Here is a 23,589-nt window from a genome sequence, read left to right as displayed (position 1 = left end):
TTAATGAACTGAGATGAACTGAATCATAATGAGATAAATGTTCAGGAGTAGATGATAAAATATAAAATGAACCTAAAATTCTTGATTCAGTCTGGTTGATTTCTGTGCAATTCACAATATAACACCTAAACAGGGTCAAAAAAAACAAAACATGTTTGGTTGGTCTTTTAAAATAAATCTTTGTATGTGTACTGGTTATTTAAATGAAGAAAGTTTGATAAAAGCAGCAGCAGCAGCAGATAGTTGTCACAGGAAGAAACACAGATCACTCACTTTGTGGCCTTGGACTGGAATTTCTTCACGTCCTCTTTTTCCTTTTCCTTTTTGGATTTTTTTGTTTCCCGAGGTATGATGTCATCAAAAGGAGAATGCAACACCTGGAGGACGTCAGCAATGTCATCGCTGCACACAACACTTAAAAAATTAATAAATAAACACACACGCAGGGGTTTCAGAGAAATACCTCGGCCGTTCTTATCTTGTGCGGCTTCAGCGGCCTTTCGTTCGCGTCGCATTCAACTTCTGCCAGTCGCAGCAGGTTGTAGACCGTGTCCCCGGTGACCTACAGCGGCGTGAAAGGAAGGAAGGGCCGGCCTGTCAGGTGCGTCCGGAGTCCGTGTACGCAGTGTGGAGAAATTGCGAGGCTCGAAATGTTACCTTGCCAAATATGGTGTGCTTGTTGTTGAGCTCATCCGCGCGCCCCAGTGTGAAGAAAAACTGACTGCCGTTATCGTGCGGCCCAGCGTTGGCCATGGCGACCAAACCCCTCCGAATGAAGCGCAGCCTGGAGTGAAACTCGTCCTAGAAGTTTGAGGAGGATGTTGTTCGTTTTAAAAGAAAGAGAAAATGTTTGGAGGTCAGTTGAATTCAGTTTTATTGGTCGTTATAAAAGGGTATTATTAATTCCTTTATTGATTTTGATAAAAGTTAAAGGAGCAATGAGCAATACTGACTCCTAGTGTTGCAAATCGGAACAACACATGCACGACGCCTTCGTGGAGAACAGCCATTTCTAAATGGTCTGTTGCTGGTTTGAAACTCCACTGTGTCGGCCCCCCCTCTTTGGGGGGCCTGGTCCGGGGGCGGGGCCGGGGGTCGGGCACAGACAGTTGTATTGTTGAATTGTGGTGACCCCCCCCCCCCCACTTGGGATTTTTGGATGTGAATGCTATGTGGGAATGTGTGTACAGCGTCCTTTTTTTAAATTTATTTTTTATTTTATTTATTTATTTTATTTATTTATTTATTTATTTATTTTGGTGTCTGTGTGTGGCGAGTGGGGCACAAGGGAGGGATGGTGTGAATGAGTTATTTTTTTTTTTTTTTCCAGGTTTGGGTTCTGTCCGCTCCCTCTCCCAAGATCATCTCAAGTCTTCGATAGGTGCGGAGCCCATCCCCCCACGTCCTGCCCTCCTCCGCTGCGTTGGCGGGCGCCTTGACCCTCTGGCGCGTTGACGGTCCTCGGGTTTGGGGCGGGTTCCTGGGTGGGCGCCGGCCCATTCCCGGCGGTGGCTTCGCGGGGCCTGGCCCCCTGGGGGGCGGCCGGGGCCCCTGCCGCGGGGGCGGGGCGCCCCTGGGGCCTCTGGCCCCCGGGGCCCATGGCCAGGACCACTTCAGCGGGGCCGGCTGCCGGCGGAGCCCACGGGCTCGTCCCCGCGGCTCTTGAGGGCGTCGGCATTGCGGTGGCTGGGGGATTTCCTCGGGGTCGTCTCTCCTCTTTCCTCAGGGGGGGGTTGTAGATTTCCTGTGAAGGCCCCTCTCGGGCGCACTGCTTTGGGGGCCCCTTTGGGAGTCCGGGGTTATGGGTCCCCTGACCCCTGCCTCTGTGCTCGGGGAAGGTGGGTCTTCGGTTCTCCACAATCACTATCAAGCCATTTCCTTCTGGATAATCTTCACCTAAACTAGTGCACTCTCACAAACTCCCACAGGTGCTGGGTCCCAGGTATTAAATGTTCACTTATATACAGAAAGGCTATAATTTATTTACTTTCTTTTACTTTTTTTTTTTTTTAGGTATCACATTACACATGTCAGCTTACATAATAATATATATGATTTAGCAATGGCATCTAGGTGTTACATGATTGTATCTGTTGCTTTATGTCTGTTGGTTGTGCTGTTCTTTTTGTGTCTCTTTCCAGGTGATGGAGCAGACAGAGGATGTTTTATCATTCTCTTCCTTTTATCTCTTCTTTCTTTCACCTCTTCTTTCTCTTTTTTTTCTCTTCTTGTTTTTCTTTTACTCTCCTACTTTCCCATTGTAGTGTCCATATAATTTGAAATTCTCCCTGCAGGAATCACAATAAAGCTATTTACACGCACAAATCAAGCGGAGCATTATGGCGAAAGCTGTTTGCTCCACTTGTGAAAGTAAAATCTGTCGAGCTCTATTTGGCATTAAGATATCAATTTTTATTGCCACATTGCTAGACAGGACACTGGGACAAAAAAAAAAACTCCACTGAATTTTTACTTCCACAGGATAGGTCTATGATTGTATTCTGTTCTCTTTCTCGTCCGCTTCTCTCACTGGCTTCCATGTTTACAGGCTGCTGCTCTTTTACCGACATAAAATACCAAATGCTGCGCTCTGTGTTGGGCACCCTGGGAAATCTCACAGGATTGGCTCAGGAACCAGGAAGTAAACACGGGCTACACTCTGAACTGAAGTAGTTCCGGACCGAACCTCTAGGTTTGAAAGGAGAAAAACGTGACTATAGCAACGCTGATGGAGAGAACCGATTGTTTATAGGGAATGTTGCTCCCATCCCAGGCTAGAAATGAGAATGATTTAGGTGGAATTTGTATTAAATTTCTCACTAATTGCTCCTTTAAGTAAAAAAAATTAAGCAGCCCGACCTTAAACGGGCGGCCGTAGATGGACTCTCCCCCTGTTCCTGTTCCTGTTGGATCGCCCCCCTGAATGATGAACTCCTGAACCACTCTGTGGAAAATGGTGCCATCGTAGTAACCTGGATAAAAGACAGACACGTTAAAAGCAATACAGCGACCCTTGGATTTTAATCCCCGTGAAGAAGCTACCCTTAACGCTCAGCTGCTCTCATCAACAAAACTAATTTGATACAAATAATGTTTGTGCTTACTGAAAATTAATCAGCGCGGCCAAGGTTAGCGGTCCGGATGCTATTCCTAAGATTGCGCTCTTCTGGACATCTCAGTCCATAGAGAGCAATCTTAGGAATAGCTAAGATTCTAAGAATAACCCTCAAACTCCCAGGCCTCTGGTAGAGGAGCCGAGCTTGAGAGATGGAGAGCCACCCACCCTGATCAGGAGTATGAGGGATGGGTGAGAGAGCAGTGTGTGTGTGTGTGTGTGTGTGTGTGTTTTAAAAGGAAAGTTTATGTCCTGTATCTGCGTGTTATGTGTATGTATGTGCATTCTGTGCCTGTGTCTGCACCATCAAAATGTCCTTTTGGTCACACATAATGATAAATCTTATTGATATAAAAGGGACCATGTTCAGTGTTTGACATCCATTCTGAAAACAAGATCCTCCAGCTGTAGATCTGTGTTCTCCTGAAAAGACTCCTGCATCCATCTTCCAGCTGGCAGCAGGGGGGGGGGGGGAGTTCTTACCTTCCATGCACAGCTGCACAAAGTTCCTGCATGCTTTAGGGGCCTCTTTGGACCACAGCTCGATATCAATGTCCCCGGCCGTGGTCTTCAACAGGACCTTAAACGCAACACACACAGGGGGGGCATATGAATCAGAAACGCTGCATTCCCATTTCCTCCAGCATCACCTTCTATTGACTGATCACAGCCATTAGTTAAGTATAGACTGTGTTAGTTTAAGAAGGAAAGCGCTCACCTTCCCACTTGTTGGAGGCTCCTGGATGTAAATGTTGCTCATGCTTTAGCTGAGCTAATACTTTTCAGTATAACGCCGAAAGAATCGTATACAAAATTCTAACAAGAATGTCAACAATCCATAAACTGATTCTTGCTTTTCGTAAATGTGAGAAATGTTATTTCGTTTCCACAGCCATGTTGGCTAGCGCATATTTTATTTCCGAGTACCCGGGAAGTTTTCAAGAACCATATCTCTTGTGTTTTTTATCTCGTGATTTCTAGCTACAACTAAACCAGCAACTAACTTTTAGAATAATTATTCATATGCCTGAATGTGTATTCAACAACAAAAAATAACGCTACACGCACAAATAATTAACGTAAACTCATCCACTGACACCCCTTTACGGACGAGTATTGGTTTGAGCCGAGTGCTCTTCGATAACTGGTCCGGCAGAAACAGCAAAGTGCGTTCTTTGGTTCTTGTTAGCCACAAATTAAGGTAGAACAATGTTCGTAATATATTGTAGTTAAAATATATACTTAATTGAATGTCATGAACAAGAAACAGACCGATAATAATTTATTATTTGAGGTTATAAATTAAAAAAGTCAAAGCACGAGACGACCGGAAGTAAAGAAACCGACGCGGGACTAGACGGACGGAAGCTGCGCAGCAATGGCGGCCACCGAAAACAGTGTGGAGCTGAAGCGAAAAGCGGACGATGTCCAGGAGGCGGACAGAGGCGCGGATGGAGACGGAGAAGACGCAGACTGGGTCGGACCGATGCCCAGCGAAGCCACGAAGGCGAAGAAAAGAAAAGGTGCTGTTTTCAGGACTGAATGGGCAACGTTGCGGTGGTCGTCTCCGACCACCGCTAATGCTCGCTGCATCCGTTTGTTTATCGCTTCCCCCCCCCCTCCTTTGCTTGTTGTTTCTCCATCAGTGCTGGAGTTTGAGCGCGTCTACCTGGACAACCTCCCGTCAGCTGCCATGTATGAGCGCAGCTACATGCACAGAGACGTCATCACGCACCTGGTCTGTTCCAAGTGAGTGACAGGCAGCAAGACAAAAGTTGGGTTTGGGTGTTTAAAGCCGCTGCTGTAGGTCTCATTCTCTCTTAAAGTTCTGAACTATCATCTTATTCCCAGCTTTCCATCAGACGTGTAAGTTTCCCCTGCTTTTAATGTTGTTTTGATCACTTCTGGTTTAGAAATTATACAATTGAACACAAATGTTGTTTCAAAGAACAGCCAGGGATCTTAGTGTTTTAGTTTGCGTCTTCAGCTGATCAAAGGGAGTCCAGGTGTAAGAATTGTCTTTCTGTTGGTTTCATCAGTGTTGGTTTTGGACCTGAAACCCTGTCATGCATTTTGCCCGGTCTCTGTTTACGGACTGTACAGATCTTTGGTACTTTTGGTTGGAGCAGGGCTGTCCAAACTAGGGATGCACCTAAAAAAGAAAAAAAAGAAAAAAGTGCATTTTTCTACCTGCTCTACAAAATGTGATCATTCATATTAAGCAAGTTGGTCCGATTTTCTGCAGGAAAGTGATGTGTAAATCATTGTAGATGCAGAAGTTAAACATGGGTTTTGCTCGTTTGTCGTATTATCTCTGTCTAGTCTTAGGACTTGTTTGATCTGAAGCGTTTAAAGGGGCCTAGCCTTGTACTGTGACTTTCTAGCGGCTGTAGCTCACTCTGTTTGGATTACAAAGGTTTTCCGATTAAATTGTCGCGCTCTGTCGGCTTATCATATATTATTTCTGCGTTTTACGCTTTGTTAGTAAACAGGGCCCTTTTGTGTTTATTCACCATAAGAAGAGCACATGGCCCGACGTACGATATTGCCTTCAGTGAGTAAACGGGGAGAAGCGATTGAGCCGAGCGAGTTAGCAAGGCCCTGCGGAGGTGCGAAAAGAAAGAGGTTAAGTAAGCCTAACCCTGTAGACCCGGTTGATCCTTAATCACTCCGCCGCGAGGCATTGCAGGGCGGTCTGCCGGCTCTTGCAGTAGCTTCGTTCATTGTCACCATCTTGCTTTCTGAGGCTGTAAAAGGCTGTAAAAGGGCAAAGTAAACACCATTAGGATGAGCGCTTGGTGTGTTATTGTTTTATTTGAAGACGAATATATGGTTTTTCGAGTTTTCTTTTTATGGTCAAAATACGTGACATGGCCCCTTTAAGGGTCCGTAAATCAGAAATCGGTAAACCAGAGGGAAGGGTCGCTGACGACATGTAAACCACGGCCATGGGCTATGTAAAAATAAACATCATGGTCTTTTTTTGTATTTGGCGGAAGATTTAAAAAGTCAACATCCAAGCATGACTCTTTAAGTAAGCGCGATCTGACTGCGCACCTTTTCCAGGACCGACTTCATCATCACCACCAGCCAGGATGGCCATGTGAAATTTTGGAAGAAGAAGGAGGACGAAGGAATTGAGTTTGTGAAACACTTTCGGAGTCATCTCGGTATGAACTCAGTTCACGGCTAAATGCCCCCCACCCCACGGCTTTCATTTGATGGTTCTGAACATTGGTCTTGGTTTTTATGCAGGCGTGATCGAGAGCATTTCGGTTAGCGCTGAAGGAGCTCTCTTCTGCTCCGTGGGTGACGATCAGGCCATGAAGGTCTTCGATGTGGTCAACTTTGACATGATCAACATGCTGAAGCTGGGGTGAGTCCGGATCCCGACATCTGAACCACAGATACTGATTAGATTTTATTTTACACCCATTAATGCTACAGAGTTGGAATGAAACTTTTCTTTTATTTTATTCCTGTTACAACCACAAACTGGAATGTGTTTTATATGATAGACCGATACAAAGCAGCGCATAGATCTGAGGTGGATGGAAAATCCCAGAAGTGTGGGGGTCGTTTGTATTGTGCCCTCCTGATCCAGTAATTCAGAGAAGCATCTTTAGTTGCAGTTAGGCTGGACAATAATTCAATAAAAAATATATATCGATCGATAGACAAAAAAAAAAAGGGTCAATAAAAACTTCAATTGATCAGTTTTCCTTCCTTTTGCATTCTAGCCTATCGTGTAGGTTAATGCATTCTCCCAACCAATCACAGACGCAGACCCAGGAACGCTCCTTCACCAAGCTACAAAGAATTCAGAGAGCATGTTTTTTTGTTTTTTTTAACTTGCAGTTTTGGTAAAAAATTGGTTGAACAAAGGGTTGAGTTTGAATCCAGTGATTGTGTTGTTTATCTAAAATTAAGACATTAAGCAATAGCATAAAATAGCCAGGGCTGCACTTAAAACATGTTTTAGATTTGTTGATATTTATCGATATCGATCAATATGATTTCTGTTTTATCGACATGCTTTTTTGCTTTATCGTCCAGCCCTGGTTCCAGTTGCAGCTGTAAGTCTTTTGGGGTAGATCTCAGCCAGCTTTGCATACCTAGAGACTGAAATATTTGGAAAGCGGCTCATGTTCAGTAGAATCGTATGGAACGCCTTTGTGAATATGAAATATCAAGTCGTGCCACAGACTCTGTATAAACATGCATGTTTGGACTTTTGCTGGGCCGTTCCAAAACAAGAATGTCCACTCACCTACACCTTCCCTGTGTGGTTATGGTCCTTGTCGTCTGTAAGCTGCAGAATTTGTATACTTTCTGCTAGATAACATTTTCGGTTTTTTTTCGGCTAGGCCTGCTTTCCGCCTTGGTCTCAAGTGTTTTGCAGCCACGGACGGGTTTTATTCCAACATTGCACTGTATTGTACTTTAATCCACCTGTCTTCTCATCAGTAGGGACCATCTACTACGTGCCTATTGAAGAAATCTTCTACACAGCATGATGGGGCCACTACCATGTTTCTTGCTGCGAGTGGTCTTTTCACAGTTAATTCTCCACATGTTTTTAGATGTAGGCCAAAAAGACCCATTTTGGTCTCATCTGGCCCCAGCACATGTTTTTCGTGTCCCCTGCATTGCTTGCTGGAAACTACGAACTGGATTTCTTATGACTTTTTTCAACTATAGATTCCTTTTTACCCCTCTTTCTTAAAGGACAGAATTTTTTAGTGCATTGCTAATCGAGCAGGTTCCCTCCTAGCTGAGGTTCTCTGCAGCTCCCCCAGAGTAACCATGTGACCATTGGCTGCTTCTCCGATTACTTAATAATAAATTCCCTATCTATCTATCTATCTATCTATCTATCTATCTATCTATCTATCTATCTATCTATCTATCTATCTATCTATCTATCTATCTATCTATCTATCTATCTATCTATCTATGTTGTTTCTCTGTATATCTCGAGCGTGTAACGAAAATAATTTCCCTCTGGGATTATTAAAGTATTTCTGATTCTGACTAATGCATGCTACATATTTCAGATTTTATTTGCCCAAAAAACAACAAATAAAGTTGTAGTCCCTAACTTAAAGTCCCATTGTGGCCAAACATGTAGAACGTTCAGTGGGTATTAATACTCTTTTAAAGCACTGAAACAGTAGTTTCCCTCTGGGATTATTAAAGTATTTCTGATTGTGATTCCGGTGTTTCTCTGTGTCGGCAGGTTTCACCCGGGCCAGTGCGAGTGGATCTACAATCCCGGCGATGCCATTTGCACCGTGGCGTGCTCAGAAAAACCCACGGGGAAGATCTTCGTGTACGACGGACGGGGGAGCAACGAGCCCCTTCACGTCTTCGACAAGTTACACTCCTCCCCCCTCACCCAAATCCGCTTGAACCCTAAGTTCCGCGTCATCGTGTCAGCCGACAAGGCGGGGATGCTGGAATACTGGACGGGCCTGCGGAGTGAATTTAAGTTCCCCAAGCACGTGGCCTGGGAGTACAAAACGGACACGGACCTGTACGAATTCGCCAAGCACAAAACCTACCCCGTCAGCCTGGCCTTCTCCCCCGACGGGAAGAAAATGGCTACCATAGCGTCCGACAGGAAAGTGAGGATCTTCCGCTTCCTGACGGGGAAGCTGATGAGAGTGTTCGACGAGTCGCTGACGGTGAGCTTTCGCGCGCTTCCTTCCACCCTTCGCCGCCGCGGCGCCCTCTCGCTCACCGCGCTTTGCGTCCTGTGCGTCAGATGTTCACGGAGCTGCAGCAGATGAGGCAGCAGCTGCCGGACATGGAGTTCGGGAGGCGGATGGCCCAGGAGCGAGAGCTGGAGAAGGTGGACGCCGTGCGGCTGACAAATATCATCTTCGACGAGACGGGCCACTTCGTGCTGTATGGGACCATGCTGGGCATCAAAGTCATTAACGTGGAAACCAACAGGTGAGGGTTCATTAATCTGGCAAACAGCATGACAAAGCTTAGCTCCTCTTCACGGGTCCGTGCATCACATGCTGACGGTGTGTACTTCATCCTGATGTGAGGTGGGCACAACATCCACGCTTCATCCTGTTCTTGATGAAGGAAATCCTCTAGAAGTGGAGACTTGTTGTACGCAGGGATCTGCTCTGGGCCGGGCGACAAAACCAACGAGGTTTTATTCTAGATTAGATTCTACAGATTTCATGGATTTTTCTGTATTAAAAGAGGTTTAGAAAACTTTCAAATTTGATCTAAATATTTACCAGGTCTGTTTAAATGCTCGGGAAAATTCTTTTATTGCCAGATTTTATTTTCTAAGAGGAAATTGTAGCTCCCCATCGATGCGTCCATCTGTCCGTCCGTTCAATGATCTGCCCGTCCTACCATCCCTCCATCTAACCGGCCAAATATCCATCTCTCCACCAATCCATCTGTCAGCCTCTGTCTGCATCTGTGTGTCCATTTATCTTCTTCATCCATCCATCCATCCATCCATCTGTTCATCTACTTGGACACCCCCTTTTATCTATAAACTTATCCGGCTGCCCAACCATCTCTCCGTCCGTCTATCCAGCCATCGGTTTATCTTCCTGTTCCCCTGTCTGTCTGACCATTTGTCTGTTTATCTTTCTGTCTTTCCCTCCATCAGCCACTTATCTGTCGGTCTGGCAGACCGTTGATCCTTTCATCCGTCCATTTGAGGAAATGAAGAAATGGCTTTCCTTGTTACCGTTTCTATAACATGGGTTAAAGCGATATCGCAAATGTGGTTTGTGACGGCAGTAGAGATTCCTGAAACTTTTCGGAGTGTTTTTTTTTTTTTAACAGTTTAACAATAAGTTATTTTAGGGTTATTGTAATATTTTCTACTGAAACTGACTTCCTAAAACAGGGGTGTCCAACTCCAGTCCTCAAGAGCCGGACTTATCTCCCTATCCAAATTTTTTTTTAATTTTTATTGGCTCTAGATTTTTTACTCTGTTTTTAATGAACAGGAGATAAATCTATAACCTGACTCCGCCAGATAGATTTGCTCCGCATATCCATCTGGAAACCTTCCGTTGAAGTAATTTTGGGAAGGGGCGAAAATACTGGTTAGCTGATTGGCCTATATTGGTGATAGACGGGCCAAATGAACCAATCAGATTCGTCGTCACTCTGTTATGAGCGACGACGAAAACACAACCACAAGCCAAGCTACTCTTGCTGCTGCAGGTAAAGGCTCGTTAGCTCAGCAAAGAAATACTCTGTAATTCCGATAAAACTTGCTGGATAGCCACGCTAACGCTAGTTTCATCGGCTGAAGCCGCCATGTTCTTTAGATTGAACTGTCGCGCTTCCCGTTGCGTCACACCTCAACCCGCCTCAAAGCCAACGCTGATTGGACGTTCGTTTGGTGAACGGCTCCAAATTTTCTTTAACGGAGAGTATCCAGACTGATCTGCGAGTGAAACCTTGAAAGCTCGCGAGATCAGGATGGTCTCACGAGGCTAATAAATCTAAGCTTTAGTTAAATGAAAGAAGCCTTTAGGGGAAATTGCCAAAAACACATTAAAACTAAAATGCTCCTGTTTCCGCTGAAGCAGCTGTAGTGTTTTCTTCATGCGTCGATGAGAGCATGATTGCGACCGGTCAGATCTTGGTTCCCTAAAATCAGGTCTACACCCCCCCCCGGATGTGTGGTCTGGTCTCTGGCAGGTGCGTGCGCATCCTTGGGAAGCAGGAGAACATCCGCGTGGTCCAGCTGTGCCTGTTCCAGGGGGTTGCGAAGGCCATGGAGGTGGCCCCCACCATAGAGATGAAGGCCTCCGACAACCCCGCTTTACAGAACGTGGAGCCTGACCCGACCATCTTCTGCAGCGCCTTCAAGAAGAACCGCTTCTACATGGTGAGCTGACGCTCCCTTCAAGGTACCGCTCCGTTCCTGGTCGCTTTAGCTCATTCAGATGTTTGGTTAGTTCACAAAAAGAGAACCAGAAGACACAAAGAGCGCCGACTCGGACCGAGACATCTTTAACGAGAAGCCTTCCAAGGAGGAGGTGATGGCTGCCACTCAGGCCGAGGGTCCGAAGCGAGTGTCGGACAGCGCCATCATCCACACCACCATGGGAGACGTCCATCTGAAGCTCTTCCCTGTGGAGTAGGTTTAAAATCTGCGCACACTCGTCCTGTTCTGCTCACCTTCCTACGTTTCCCAATCTAGAAAGCGTCTCTGCCTCTTGTGTCTTTAGGTGTCCCAAAACCGTGGAGAACTTCTGCGTTCACAGCAGGAACGGTTACTACAACAATCACATTTTCCACAGGGTTATTAAGGTATCCCTTTTTTTTAATTTTATTCAGTCACCTCAGCAAAGCGACCAACAGAGTCTGAGCGCCTCTTTTTGCACAGAGCTTCATGATCCAGACCGGAGACCCCACCGGCACCGGCATGGGGGGAGAGAGCATCTGGGGAGGCGAGTTCGAGGATGAGTTCCACTCCACGCTGAGGCACGACCGCCCATACACGCTCAGCATGGCCAACGGAGGCGCCGGCACCAACGGCTCGCAGTTTTTCATCACGGTGGTACCCACGGTGAGTCGCGTTCCTCGCCGAGCCGCAGACGACGTGCCGGCGCTTAGTATTACTACATAAGCTGTTTCTTTCTCTGCTCAGCAGTCTGAAATCACTCACAATTTAAACAAAACAGCTCAAAAAGGTTTTTCCTCCAACCTGACTCTACTGCCATTATTTATGTTTTTGCATTCAAAGGCGTTTGGAGTATTTTTAGCTGTGAACAAGTTGGGGAAAAGCAGACATTGGTTTCTGTTCCACACTACTTAAATGTTGCGTCCATAAATCACAGTTAAGCACCTCTGACATGTGTAGAAATGTGTACTTCCGTTTTTTAATGTAAAAATCTCCATGGTAGTGATATGAGCGGAATGCCACAAATGAGACAAACGGCTGATTAACGTGAATCTTCTCAGTATATTAATGTTTGCACTTAAAGCTTTTTGGCTTGATATGACACGCAAAGTACGCTGACATGCATAGATTGCGTGACTCATGACACAGATGTGTTTGGGACCCCTGTAACTGCACCATAGAGCCAAAAGTATTCGCTCACCCATCCAAATAATAGAAATCGGGTGTTTTGATCACATCCATGGCCACAGGTGGATGAAATCAAGCACCAGGCATGCAGACTGCAAAACATGTATGAAAGAACGACTCGCTGTTTTATGAAATGTTTATTTCAGGATCGGGAGAGATCGGCAAACACAAATAAAGGACTAGAACACTGTTTCTGTTAGAATATAAGGCACACCAACTTCCCAGTCCTAACCATGGTAAGAGATGGAACAACACGCCTGTTTGAAAGCTTGCCAGGCTTTAAGTGTTTGCTACTTTGCTTGTGCGAAGTGCTTGCTGTTTTGTGTTGCTGTGTTCTGTGGGGAATAATAAATGTGTGCCTTATATTCTAACAGAAACAGTGTTTGAGTCCTTATTTGTGTTTGCCGATCTCTCCCGATCCTGAAATAAACATTTTATAAAACACTCGCTCTCAGGAGCTGGGACAATTCCAGCAGACGTTAAGGTGCAGAGTGCACAGAGGACGCCAACGTTCTGCAGTCAGTCGCTACAGACCTGCAAACGTCACATGGCCTCCAGATTAGCTCAGTCAGTGTGTAGAGAGCTTCATGGAGTGGGTTTGGCTCCTTAGTTCCAGTTTAAAGAACTCTGAATGCTTCAGCATACCAAGACGGTTCTGGACAATTTCATGCTCCCAGCACAGCACCCCACAGTTTGGAGCTGGCCCCCTTCCTCTTCCAGCATGACTGAGTGCCAGTACACAAAGCAAGGTCCATAAAGACACGGATGGCAGAGTCTGGTGTGGGTGAGCTTGACTGGCCTGCACAGAGTCCTGACCTCAACCCGTAGACCAGCGTTGGGATGAATTAGAGCGGGAACAGAGAGCAAGGCCTCCTCGTCCAGCATCAATGTCTGACCTCACAAATGGTCAGAAATGACCAGAAGCACACTGCAGGACCTTGTGGAGAGCCTTCCCCATAGAGTTGAAGCCGTAATAAATGCAAATGGTGGACCACCAAATGAGATGTAAAGGGAGATGAGCGAATACTTTTGGCAATTTAGTGTAGTGTGTGCGCCCCCTGGAGCACGGTTCAAGAATTGCACAAAGTCGGTGCACCAGCCGAGGCATTTAATCCAGATATTTTTAATAAGGTGGGAATGTAAGTCCAAAAACTGGCCTTTTCCCTTTCTTCCTCAATGGAAAGAAATTATTCCTGTTCATTAACAACAACAAAAAAAAAAAACCAAAAAAAAAAAACTGGCATTCGAACTTCTCAAATTCAAAAACAAATTAGACTTAGATCATTATAAAGCCTGAAAAGAAAAGCACTTGGGACCGCAGGATGCTTGAACTTCACCAGCGCCTCCGTTTGTCACGTAGGCCTAAAACTAGCTGTGGAGCAGGAGGCGCTGCTGACCCACTTTAACCGGTCCGTCTTGTTTCCCCTGCAGCCGTGGCTCGACAACAAGCACACCGTGTTTGGACGGGTCACCAAAGGGATGGAGGTGGTCCAGAGGATCTCCAACGCCAAAGTTAACCCCAAGACGGACAAACCGTACGAGGACATCAGCATCATCAACATCACCATAAAGTGACTCCGCATCATTTTCACCCACTTATTAAAGACATCTTTGGATCGTACCCGTCTCTATGAATCGACTTCTGCTTTGTTACGAGGCTGTTTAAAAAGCGCCGGCATAATGCAAACAGGTGGAAACTTAAGCCGTACAAAGGATGTCAAATAGTTTTAATTATTTTTTTTTTTTTTACAGCATCACATTATTTATAATTTACAAAAGCCGCCATCAAGTCCACTTGTAACAAAGGTTTCACTGCGTACTGTGCTTCGACGTTTCAGTTCTCACAAACTACACGGAAAGGCTTCTCAGACGTGCATCACTGTGATTCTTTTTCTTCTTTTTAATACGTAGATACAAATATTAAACATTACATAGCAATGAATAAAGATCCAACTCAAACGATGGTTCCCCAATAAGAAGCGTTAATGTCTGAAATTCACATTGCGTTACTACCGAAGGCGGATTAAAAAAAAGGTGCTTCTAGGTAAATCAGAGAGAGTAGAGAGAAGATATTTTCCACATTGTTTTTTTTTTTCGTGGAAAGCAATTTTAACAAGTTAATAGACAACGTAACAGCCGGCGGTTGACTTGCTTCCAGCAGACGCACCCGATAAGCGTGTTGGACAAATCCTGCATGCAAAATGGAAGCTATGGGTGAAAAAAAAAAAAAACTCCTTTCATCATTCGGTCGCATAAACATCCACCGTTCCCACCTATAAATAAAGTCAGTAAACAGTTGTTCTGTAACAGGAATCCGTTCGACACAAAGCAAAGCAGTGCGACCCTTCAATTCCGGCTGGAGCATCAAACAGGTTCACGCGCTGAAGGAAAACGAGCTCAGATGACTTAAAAACAAACAGCCAGTTGCACAACAGCAGGTATTGCTTGGACGTGGCGATGAACGCCGATTAGAAGCCACTCGACTCACTGAAGCTATAGCCGGTCACCGTCTGGGATAAGTTCGTATGCAAGGTGTGCTGGGTTACAATACAAGGTCACTGAAGTCATTTACCTGAACTATCTAATGGTTAGTGTAGTAAAAAAAAAAAAAAACATACGTTACTGAAGCCATTATCACGACAAGGACTGCTCTGGATGGACATGAATGACACGAATACAGTCTAGGCTGTCGCAGCACAAGGAGCATTTCAGAGTAAATAGATTCAAGCCAGCTAGCTATGGATGCCACGGAAAGGAGGCGTGTCCAAAAGCTCGGGGCAAAGATAAACTAACGTTGCATTATGTAGATGACCACGGGGGTTAATTCTGACATATAGAAGGTGCGACGGCATAAAGAGAGACGTCCGTGATCTTAATAAAGCCGGGGAAGGTGTTTACATCTGGCTTGCTTTGTTCACACTGGTGCACAGAAGAAGAAGAAGAAGAGATGAAGGGCGGGGTCAGGCTGGAAGGGGTTTTCGAGTGCTGATGAGTCGGGGGGTCGAGGGGGTGCTCCGGTGGGACAGGCGACGGCGTTCAGGCCACATCCAGGACGCCGGCGGCCACCAGCTGCCTGGAGAGCCAGTCCAGCCCCTCGTGAAGGCCCATCCCGCTGCGGGCGTCGCAGCCCTGAATGTGCCAGCTCCTCCCGCAGCACAGCTTGTGCAGGCTCAGCAGCTCCGTCATCTCCTCCACGGACAAGGCGCCGGGGACATCCTGCGGAGGGAGGAGGGGAGGGGGGAGGCAAAGTAAAGTTGCTGCCGCCGATAGGAGAGGGCGACACGATGCTGAACGTAACTTTACCGGTACCTGCTTGTTTGCAAAGATGAGCAACAAGGCGTCCCGCAGCTCCTTCTCCGTCAGCAGCTTGGCCAGCTCGCTGTGCGCCTCCATCAGTCGGTCCCTGTGGCAGCTGTCGATCACGTACACCACCGCTGTGCCGAGAGACCACAACGGGAGAGGGACGTCAGCCATAAAATCTAAACGGCCCTTACGGGCACGCTCCAAACGCTCGGCCCCAAAACCTACTATAGACTTTTACAGAAATGTAACGTGAAGTGGAAGAAGTGGAAGAAACAGGGTACGTGGGTTTTCCCAGGACATCCAGCCAGAGCAACGCTGCAAAGATAGACAAGGCGTCTCTGCATGGCACCTTAAAGAATCGACCGGGATTATAATGCGGAAGAATACGTATTAAACATAATTTTCTACATAAATATGGTGGCACAGTGGTTAGCACTCTTGCGTAACACCAAGAAGCTCGGGTTCGAGTCCTGGGCTCGGCACACTGCAAAAACCAAACTAAAAATAAGTAACATTTCCTGAAAATGAGTGTATATGTCCTTGATTTGAGCAGGTAAATAAAATGATCTGCCAATAGAATAAGATTTTGGCACTTAAAATAGGAACAATTCATCTCCATCATCTTATTTCAAGAGCAGGATGTCTAATTATCTTAATTTAGGGGTGAAAATACTCATTCCATTGGCAAATGATCTTATTTACCTGCTCAGATCAAGGACAAAAACACTATGTTTAAGGACATATTTTTAGATCCGTTTTTGCAGTGCAGGGGCCTTTCTGTGCGCAGCCGGCATCTTCTCCCCGTGTCTGCGTAGGTTTCCTCCACCACTAAAGACGCGCTGGTCAGGTCGGCCATTAGTGGCGCAGCGGCTCAGGCTAACCCTCCACCTGATCTACCAAATTTTGTTGTAGGTGTAATGACAAATAAATCATCGTATCTTAAATATATTTCTGAAGCTGGAAATGACACAAAACTCTCCACCTGATGTCGGTAACAACATCCATCCATCACAACCTTTTTGTTGCAAAGCATACCGATGGCGTTGGTTCCAGAAGAATTTCTAAACTACTGTAGCACCGTAGGGGCAATAATGGTGGAATAACATTCACTCCTGGGCGAACCGCTGCTCACTGTATCAGACAACACTGAAAGGGCCAAGAATTATAAGAATAATTGTCCAACAACCCTCAACCGACCTCCTCAGTCTGCAGTCAGGTTCTCCAGAGTCCTGCTGATCACCTTATTATTTGACTCAGGTGTGTTGGAGCAGAGGCGCACATAAAAGTTGCAGGACCCTCGAGGACTGGAGATGAAGACCCCCAGGCTAGGAGATTATGGTCTGGTCAGATAAGACCAAAACCAAACTCTTTGGCCGCCACAATACACACCATGGTTGGAGATCAAAAGGCTCAGCATGTCACCCCAAAACACCAACGAGGACGTTTTCAGGCAGGAACATGGTGCTGAGGGGCTGCTTCTCAGCTTAGGGCAACCGACAGATGAGCTTTCTTGAGAACTATCGGCTGCCACCCACCAGGATGGATAAATAGAGCAAAGGTGGAAAACTCAGGAAGACAACGAGCCCAAACACAGACGAGGAAATGTTCCATTGGCCACAGGAAATAAGTTGAGAGTTTCAATTCTTACAGAAAATAATGTAAATGAAATAATCTACAGTTTAGAGTTGATGGACGGGTCCAACAGAACCTGCAGGATTTGAAGACAGTTTGTCTGGAAAAGTGGGTCAAAATCCCACAGGAGCATTGGCTACAACTACTTTCTCCATACAGGAAGCGTTTTGAATCTCATTAGCAACTAAGAATTTTATACGCATTTTACTAAAAAAAAAAAAAAGGTTCAAAACTTTTACCCTGTGTTATTCTATTTTGTTACACATAACGTCACTTAAGGACATCTATGGTTTGATACCTTTATGCGGACTTGGGTTATTGTCATCCACATCTGGGGAAAATCTAGTTCCAGCGACATCTTTAGAAATGCATTTACCCTGAAAATTGGTGATGTGTCCAGTACTGAACTTTACCCACCGTACCGCAAAAATATTATCACATTTGTGTGCACAGAAAGGCTGTTTGACATTCTGTTTGAGTGTCACGATTCTTTTGGGATTTCAATATTTTCAGCCTGTGGAATAGAGGCTCAGTGCATTTTCTACAGAAACCGTTCCAGATTGGTATCCAACATGGCCGAGGTCAGAGTGCTGGCAGCAAACAGGTGAAAAACAAAAGTAAGGAAACTACAGTTCATTGCAACTCATATTATCTTTGCAATATTAACCAATAATATCTTCCCTGCATAATTTTCTAATATATTGTGGAGCTTTAGGTTAGATCAATACATGTGTGTCAGAATGACCTAGTCAAAGCGCAGACCTGACTAAACTAAAGCTATTTTGGCAAAGAAGAAATACCAGATTTCAGCCTCTAAACGTGCAACGCTGGAAGAAACATACAAAGGGAGTGCAACAGTTTGTTTTCATCCTTTTTCAATATAGATCACAAATCAACTTTCTAAACACTCAAAGAAAACAAAAACACCCAACATACCTTGTGTGTTCAGGTAATAGTGCTTCCACAGAGGTCTCAGTTTATGCTTCCCACCCACGTCCCAGATAGTGAATTTCAGGTTTTTATATTCCACTGTCTCCACGTTAAAACCTGCGAGACAAAGAGAGGGGGGAAATGTTCCCGATCAACGTTTGCATTTAGGAGGCGGTGCCGAGGCCGGACGCGGCGCGCTTTACGGAGCCGTTACCGATGGTCGGGATGGGCTGCATGAACTCGTCCTGCTTCAGCTTGAAGAGGATGGTGGTTTTTCCCGCTCCGTCCAGGCCCAGAGTCACCACTCGGATCTCCATCTTCGGACCGATGTGGACTCTGTTGTCCTTGGTGAAGGTGACGGGGATGCCGGCATCCAGCTGAACGTGATCTGCCAGCTCAGTGAACTGGTGCTGCTGCTTCTGAAGAGTCTCCAACAAACAGTTGATCTCCTGCTTTGCCAGCACGACTCTGCAGTCGTCCTACACCACAGAGGCAGAGACACAGACAGAGAGACAACCCGAGATTCAACCATTTGGAGAAATAACAAACAACAACAACAAAGGAGTCTCTTCAATTGCGTGGGATCGTTGGTTTAAAAGGTTGCGGACCTGCTGGAGCGTTTTCTCGCAGTGCAAGCAGGCAGTGGAGACCTGGGACAGCAGGATGGTCATGTCCTCCTGCTGCTGCCTCAGCCAGATCAGCCTCTCCCTGACGTGAGCGTCCACCACGCTCAGGGCCATCTCCTCCTGCCGACACAGCGTCTCGTGGAGGTCGGCGAAGTAAGCGCGGACACAGGAGCGCGCGCTCTCCGCTGTGCCGGGGACCTGTTGGACGCAGAAAAAGACGTTAAAAGGTCCCATGAGAAGCCCCGTAATTCGGTTCAAAGATGGAAGCCTGGTGACGTAGCTCACGTGTTCTGTGTGCGCCATGCCAACTCCGTCCTCCACTATCTGCTCCCCTCCCTCGATCTGCTGCACGATGCCCACGAGCTTCCTGGAGTACTCGGACACCTCGTCGGTGAACGTACGGATGCAGTGGGCCATGTCCAGGATGGACGCGCGGATCTGATTGGCCTCGCTTTCGAGGAGAGCGTGCTGCGCAGGAAGTGGCGACAATGTGCGACTGCCTCAGACTACATAGGTTTACTGAAACCGCCGCGGTTCCCATGCAAAGCGTTCACACCCCATTGAGCCTTTTCCCCGTCTGGCTGCAAGAAGAGCATCTGGGAACATCAACTTTGAGGTCTTGCCACTGATTCTCAGCTGAATTTAAGTCTGGATTTTCATTTTGATTTAAATTCTTTCACTGTAGTTCACAGAACTACAATCAAACAGGCTCGTAGGACTTTAATAAGGAGGCTGGATATCAATGCATTACTTTTACAATATATTGGTCTATCGCTTTAAATTTGTGGTCGTAACCCGACCAAACGGGAAAACGTTCACGGGGTATGACTCTTTTTGTTTTTTTGTAAGTCTCTGTAGACCTTTCCACCTACCTTATGTCCTTGGTGCTTGCCGTACTCCTTACACACGCAGCACATGAGAGGCCCGGACTGGCAGGCCTCCTCCAGACAGACGAACTCGATGGCGTGAACCTGGTGCTGCGGGCAGAGCATCTTCTCGTGGGGCTTGTCAGCCAGAGGCACTCGGCGGTGTTTGGCCAGCGTGCGGGTGGAGTGGGTGAGCTGGGAGCACTCGCCGCACAGGTGCGTGGCGCACACCGTGCAGTACATGGACGCCGTGTGGCTCTCGTCCTCGTCGCACCGGATTATACACTGGCAGGACAAAAAGGGGAAGGGTTTTGTAGAAAAGCTGCGGCGGATAGAGAGGAGGACGGGGTTTTTTGAGCCCTCTGCGTGTGACCGCCTTACTTCTCCCATGCCTTTCAGGGCATCCTCGGCCATTCCAGACTGGTTGCTCGCGCCGTTCTGGAGTCGCTCCAAGAGTTCGAGCAGAGCAAAGTTCTTCTTCAGACCCCAAACCCCAGAGTCCCCTACACAGACGCGAAGAAAGAGTTAAATAATTTGACGGCACGTCGGCAGAAACTAGTACAAAATAAACTGCTTCGACAGATCATAACAAATTCTAGGAGTTAACTTTTCTTTTCAGAAACCAATTTGCATTTCTGCCCCCCTCACCAGGTTTGCTGATCAATATATTGTTTGTGATGGTTCCAGAGAACATTTACAGTGCCTTGCTAAAGTATTCACCCCCTTGGAATTTAGACCTGCAATTCAAATGTTTTTGTGGATTTTTTTTCCTCTCTCATTTGAGTATTTTATTGATTTTAATGGGATTTTTTTTTTTGGGCCCGACCTCCAAAAAGTTTTCCTCCCATCATTTTCTTCAAGGACATAGATCCTAACCTTTGCCTGCAAGCTGAATTCTCGCGGTATTTAAGGTTTCACAAACACACGGGAGAAGTTTGGCTGAGCCCACAGCCGAACCAACGCAATTAATTGGATACCGTGATTGGCTAAATCTAACCTTTTGATAGGCAGGCTTTAGGTGTCGTTTCGCCCAATCGGCTCGGAGAGTTCTGCTGAATGTCCCTCCTTTCCCAGAACGGATTCAATGGGAGCAGAACCGGACTGATGATGTGCAGGATGGAGAGTTCCACACATTATCAGTCTGGCTGAACAGGTTAACTCCATCCATCCATCTTCCCACCGGTTCTGATCAACTTCCCAGTCCGTGCTGTGGAATGGTCTCCACAAAGCATGATGCTGCCACATGCCACGTACCTATGGGGAAATGTTGCGTTTGTGGCTGATGCCAAAGTGTTAGATTCCCATCACACCCAACGCTCTGGAGAGTGATCGAAACGTCACATGTCGGTCTCGTCTGATCAGAGCGCCTTCCTTCCACGCGCGAGCCGTACATGGCCTGTGACAAACTCATAACAGGCTTGCTTATGGCTTTGTTTCTTAGTCATCCTCCAGATTTTGTAGCGTGGATGGCTCACAGCATTCCCGTGAGACCCTTTCCACCTGAGATGTGAATCTGTAGCCTCGTGAGACCATCCTGATCTCGCGAGCTTTCAAGGTTTCACTCGCAGATCAGTCTGGCTACTCTCCGTTAAAGAAAATTTGGAGCCGTTCACCAAACGAACGTCCAATCAGCGTTGGCTTTGAGGCGGGTTGAGGTGTGACGCAACGGGAAGCGCGACAGTTCAGTCTAAAGAACATGGCGGCTTCAGCCGATGAAACTAGCGTTAGCGTGGCTATCGAGCAAGTTTTATCGGAATTACAGAGTATTTCTTTGCTAAGCTAACGAGCCTTTACCTGCAGCAGCAAGAGTAGCTTGGCTTGTGGTTGTGTTTTCGTCGTCGCTCTGTTACGAGCGACGACGAATCTGATTGGTTCATTTGGCCCGTCTATCACCAACATAGGCCAATCAGCTAACCAGTATTTTCGCCCCTTCCCAAAGTTACTTCAACGGAAGGTTTCCAGATGGATATGCGGAGCAAATCTATCTGGCGGAGTCAGGTAAGTGAATTTGTGAAGCTCCTCCAGATTAGTCAAGGCTGTGTTTTTCCATGAATCCTCCTTGCCCGACGTGTCCGTTCAGCTGGACGCTCGGGTGTTGGGAGGTTTTGCAAGTGAGCCATTCTCGTGCCGTTGATAAGAGAATTTCAAGGCTTGAGATGTTGTTTTACAACCAAACCTTGGTTTAAACCTCTCCACAACTTTCTCCCTGACCTGTCCGCTGTGTTTCTTGATCTCCGTGAAGCCGTTTGTTCACTGATGTTCTCTAAGATCATATTACACCAAGGTGGACTCATTGAGTGATTTCTGAAGCACGGGTTTGACATTGACAGACAGGCGCATGCAAACTCCAGCAGATTGTTTTTTTTGTTTTCATTGTAAAACAAACTTCAAAGTCATGCGATATTTTGAGTTGATCAGTCACACCAAACGCCATTAAGATATACCGAAGATTTGTGGACATAACATGACAAAATGTGTAAAAGTTCAAGAGGTATGACTACATTTTGCAAGGCACTGTAGTATTTACCTTTAATACATGAGAGATTCTAGACAGGGGCCAACAGGGGCCAGTGCCCCATTGAACTGGACCTGGCCCCTGTACTGAAGACACGAGACTATAACCAATTTCTTATGATGCTATGCACTGGCACAGAAAGTTCATCTTTTACCTTTACAGTTTTACTTTTAGGTGTTTCACGTTTAGCTTCAGCTGTACTGAAATGGGATCACAGTTTTCATCTGCTAGACCAGGGGTCTGCAACTGGCTCTGTGGCTCACTTGTTACACAATTAAATATTTTTTATTTATTTATTTTTTGCTCTGTGTCCCCATAAAAACAAAAACAAAACCAAAAAAACATAAGCCCCTTCCTGGTAATTTTGCCAGTAGTGCTTTAATCCTGCTAGTTTACTTGACTGGAAAGTCTGCATCACTACTCATGTAGACAGTGGGACGAGGGATCTAGGGCAATTCCAAGGGCCCCTAAAAATGTGATTTTATACACACATGAGCCTTTGGGGTGATTTACATTTTGTGTCATGGGGCCCCTGCAGGTAGAAGAGGCCTTCGGGGTTCACTCACCCAGCTCTGTGACCTGTCTGTCGAAGGGGCAGCGGACCGCTCTGCCATGCAGGGGCAACCGGGTGAGACAATCGTGGCACACTGTGTGACCGCAGAGCAGAAGGCGAGGGACCTTGTCTCCCTGCAGGGAGAAGACATCCTCGCACACACCACACTCCAACACCTGAGGAGACAAAACGAGATGCCCGTTTCTGCGAGGTGTCTTCTAATGAGGATGCTTTCCAAGAACATGGGGAACCACGCAGCGCCAAAGCGATCAGAGCCGTAATGTCACCTTTGATTGTTTTCTACTTTAAGCAAATGCAAAGCAACACGCAGCTTTCACCGGTGTCATCTCCTCAAGCTGCGAACTTGTGATTGCTGAGCTTTGCTTTCAAACAGCTGCAGTGACCCTTGAAGCAAACGCCGACTAGCGAGCATAGGCTCTGTTAGCCTGCTGCAGCGATTGACAGCATTAAGAACGGCCCTACTAAGATGTTACATAGATCTTGTGAGAATTATGAAAAAGTAGCCTTATTAGGGTGCAAAAAAAATATGCATACGCAGTTCCCGTAAGAGGTAGGTTCTCCTTTAGCATCCGTTGCCAACAACGCCAACGCAGCAACCTTAGCTCCTCATATGAAGCCATGAAGGCGTTTTTTTTTTATTAAAAGAAAGCAGCACAGCGACCAGAGGCTGGCTGCTTATGTTCAGCGACTTTATTCTGACCTTCACGGAGCTTCCATGCGCTCCCCTGCCGTGCCGGAGACAGGGCTCCATCGTCGCTACAGCGCCCTGCTTGTTTATCCCTGCTGCAGCGGCGGCCATTCTCAGACGACAGCGGAGAGGACAATCCCCCAAGCACTTCCGCTTTCGTTCGCTAGCCTCGGCTAGCGCCTGCAAAGTTGATAACTGGGCTTTAAATTCTCCACGTTTGGTCTCGTTAAAGCCCAGAACCTCAGTGTG

General features: G+C 46.5%; 3 protein-coding genes across 3 annotated transcripts in view; 1 reads left to right on the top strand and 2 right to left on the bottom strand.

Moving 5' to 3' along the window:
* Positions 1-3,921, bottom strand: part of cwc27 (CWC27 spliceosome associated cyclophilin) — a 46,236-nt gene extending 42,315 nt beyond the window's left edge. Inside the window, exons 1-6 of the mRNA XM_012869621.3 lie at positions 3,834-3,921; positions 3,599-3,695; positions 2,860-2,972; positions 658-801; positions 464-562; positions 274-377 (exon numbers count right to left, since the gene is read on the bottom strand). Coding sequence (XP_012725075.2) covers positions 274-377; positions 464-562; positions 658-801; positions 2,860-2,972; positions 3,599-3,695; positions 3,834-3,875 — 599 coding nt within the window. The 5' untranslated portion in view covers positions 3,876-3,921. The remainder of the gene's footprint in view (positions 1-273; positions 378-463; positions 563-657; positions 802-2,859; positions 2,973-3,598; positions 3,696-3,833) is intronic.
* A 534-nt stretch (positions 3,922-4,455) lies between these two features.
* On the top strand, positions 4,456-13,833 carry ppwd1 (peptidylprolyl isomerase domain and WD repeat containing 1). Its single transcript, XM_012869619.3, has 11 exons — positions 4,456-4,638; positions 4,762-4,864; positions 6,182-6,285; positions 6,371-6,491; positions 8,355-8,802; positions 8,883-9,073; positions 10,811-11,000; positions 11,071-11,252; positions 11,344-11,425; positions 11,502-11,684; positions 13,638-13,833. Exons 1-11 carry the CDS (start codon positions 4,494-4,496, stop codon positions 13,779-13,781), a joined length of 1,893 nt encoding a protein of 630 aa, XP_012725073.2. The 5' UTR covers positions 4,456-4,493; the 3' UTR covers positions 13,782-13,833.
* An 85-nt stretch (positions 13,834-13,918) lies between these two features.
* trim23 (tripartite motif containing 23) lies at positions 13,919-23,502 on the bottom strand. Its single transcript, XM_036140510.1, has 10 exons — positions 23,353-23,502; positions 22,645-22,807; positions 19,945-20,066; positions 19,570-19,848; positions 18,983-19,165; positions 18,680-18,895; positions 18,286-18,550; positions 18,078-18,188; positions 15,516-15,640; positions 13,919-15,422 (listed from the first exon to the last, which is right to left on the bottom strand). The coding sequence occupies exons 1-10, from the start codon at positions 23,449-23,451 to the stop codon at positions 15,243-15,245; spliced, it is 1,743 nt and encodes a 580-aa protein (XP_035996403.1). The 5' UTR covers positions 23,452-23,502; the 3' UTR covers positions 13,919-15,242.
* Between the last annotated feature and the right edge of the window lie 87 nt (positions 23,503-23,589).

The sequence above is a fragment of the Fundulus heteroclitus genome, chromosome 8, assembly GCF_011125445.2.
Source record: "Fundulus heteroclitus isolate FHET01 chromosome 8, MU-UCD_Fhet_4.1, whole genome shotgun sequence".
Lineage (NCBI taxonomy): Eukaryota > Metazoa > Chordata > Actinopteri > Cyprinodontiformes > Fundulidae > Fundulus > Fundulus heteroclitus.
This window is presented reverse-complemented; position numbering and strand designations above follow the sequence as displayed.

Coding starts and splice junctions, on each gene's coding strand:
- trim23 (XM_036140510.1), bottom strand. CDS start 23,451: ATGGCCGCCGCTGCAGCAGGGATAAACAAGCAGGGCGCTGTAGCGACG. Junction 19,849..19,944: donor CCCTGAAAGGCATGGGAGAA/GTAAGGCGGTCA, acceptor TTGTCCTGCCAG/TGTATAATCCGGTGCGACGA. Junction 15,641..18,077: donor CTATTACCTGAACACACAAG/GTATGTTGGGTG, acceptor CTCTCGGCACAG/CGGTGGTGTACGTGATCGAC.
- ppwd1 (XM_012869619.3), top strand. CDS start 4,494: ATGGCGGCCACCGAAAACAGTGTGGAGCTGAAGCGAAAAGCGGACGAT. Junction 4,639..4,761: donor GAAGGCGAAGAAAAGAAAAG/GTGCTGTTTTCA, acceptor TTTCTCCATCAG/TGCTGGAGTTTGAGCGCGTC. Junction 11,253..11,343: donor CTGAAGCTCTTCCCTGTGGA/GTAGGTTTAAAA, acceptor TTGTGTCTTTAG/GTGTCCCAAAACCGTGGAGA.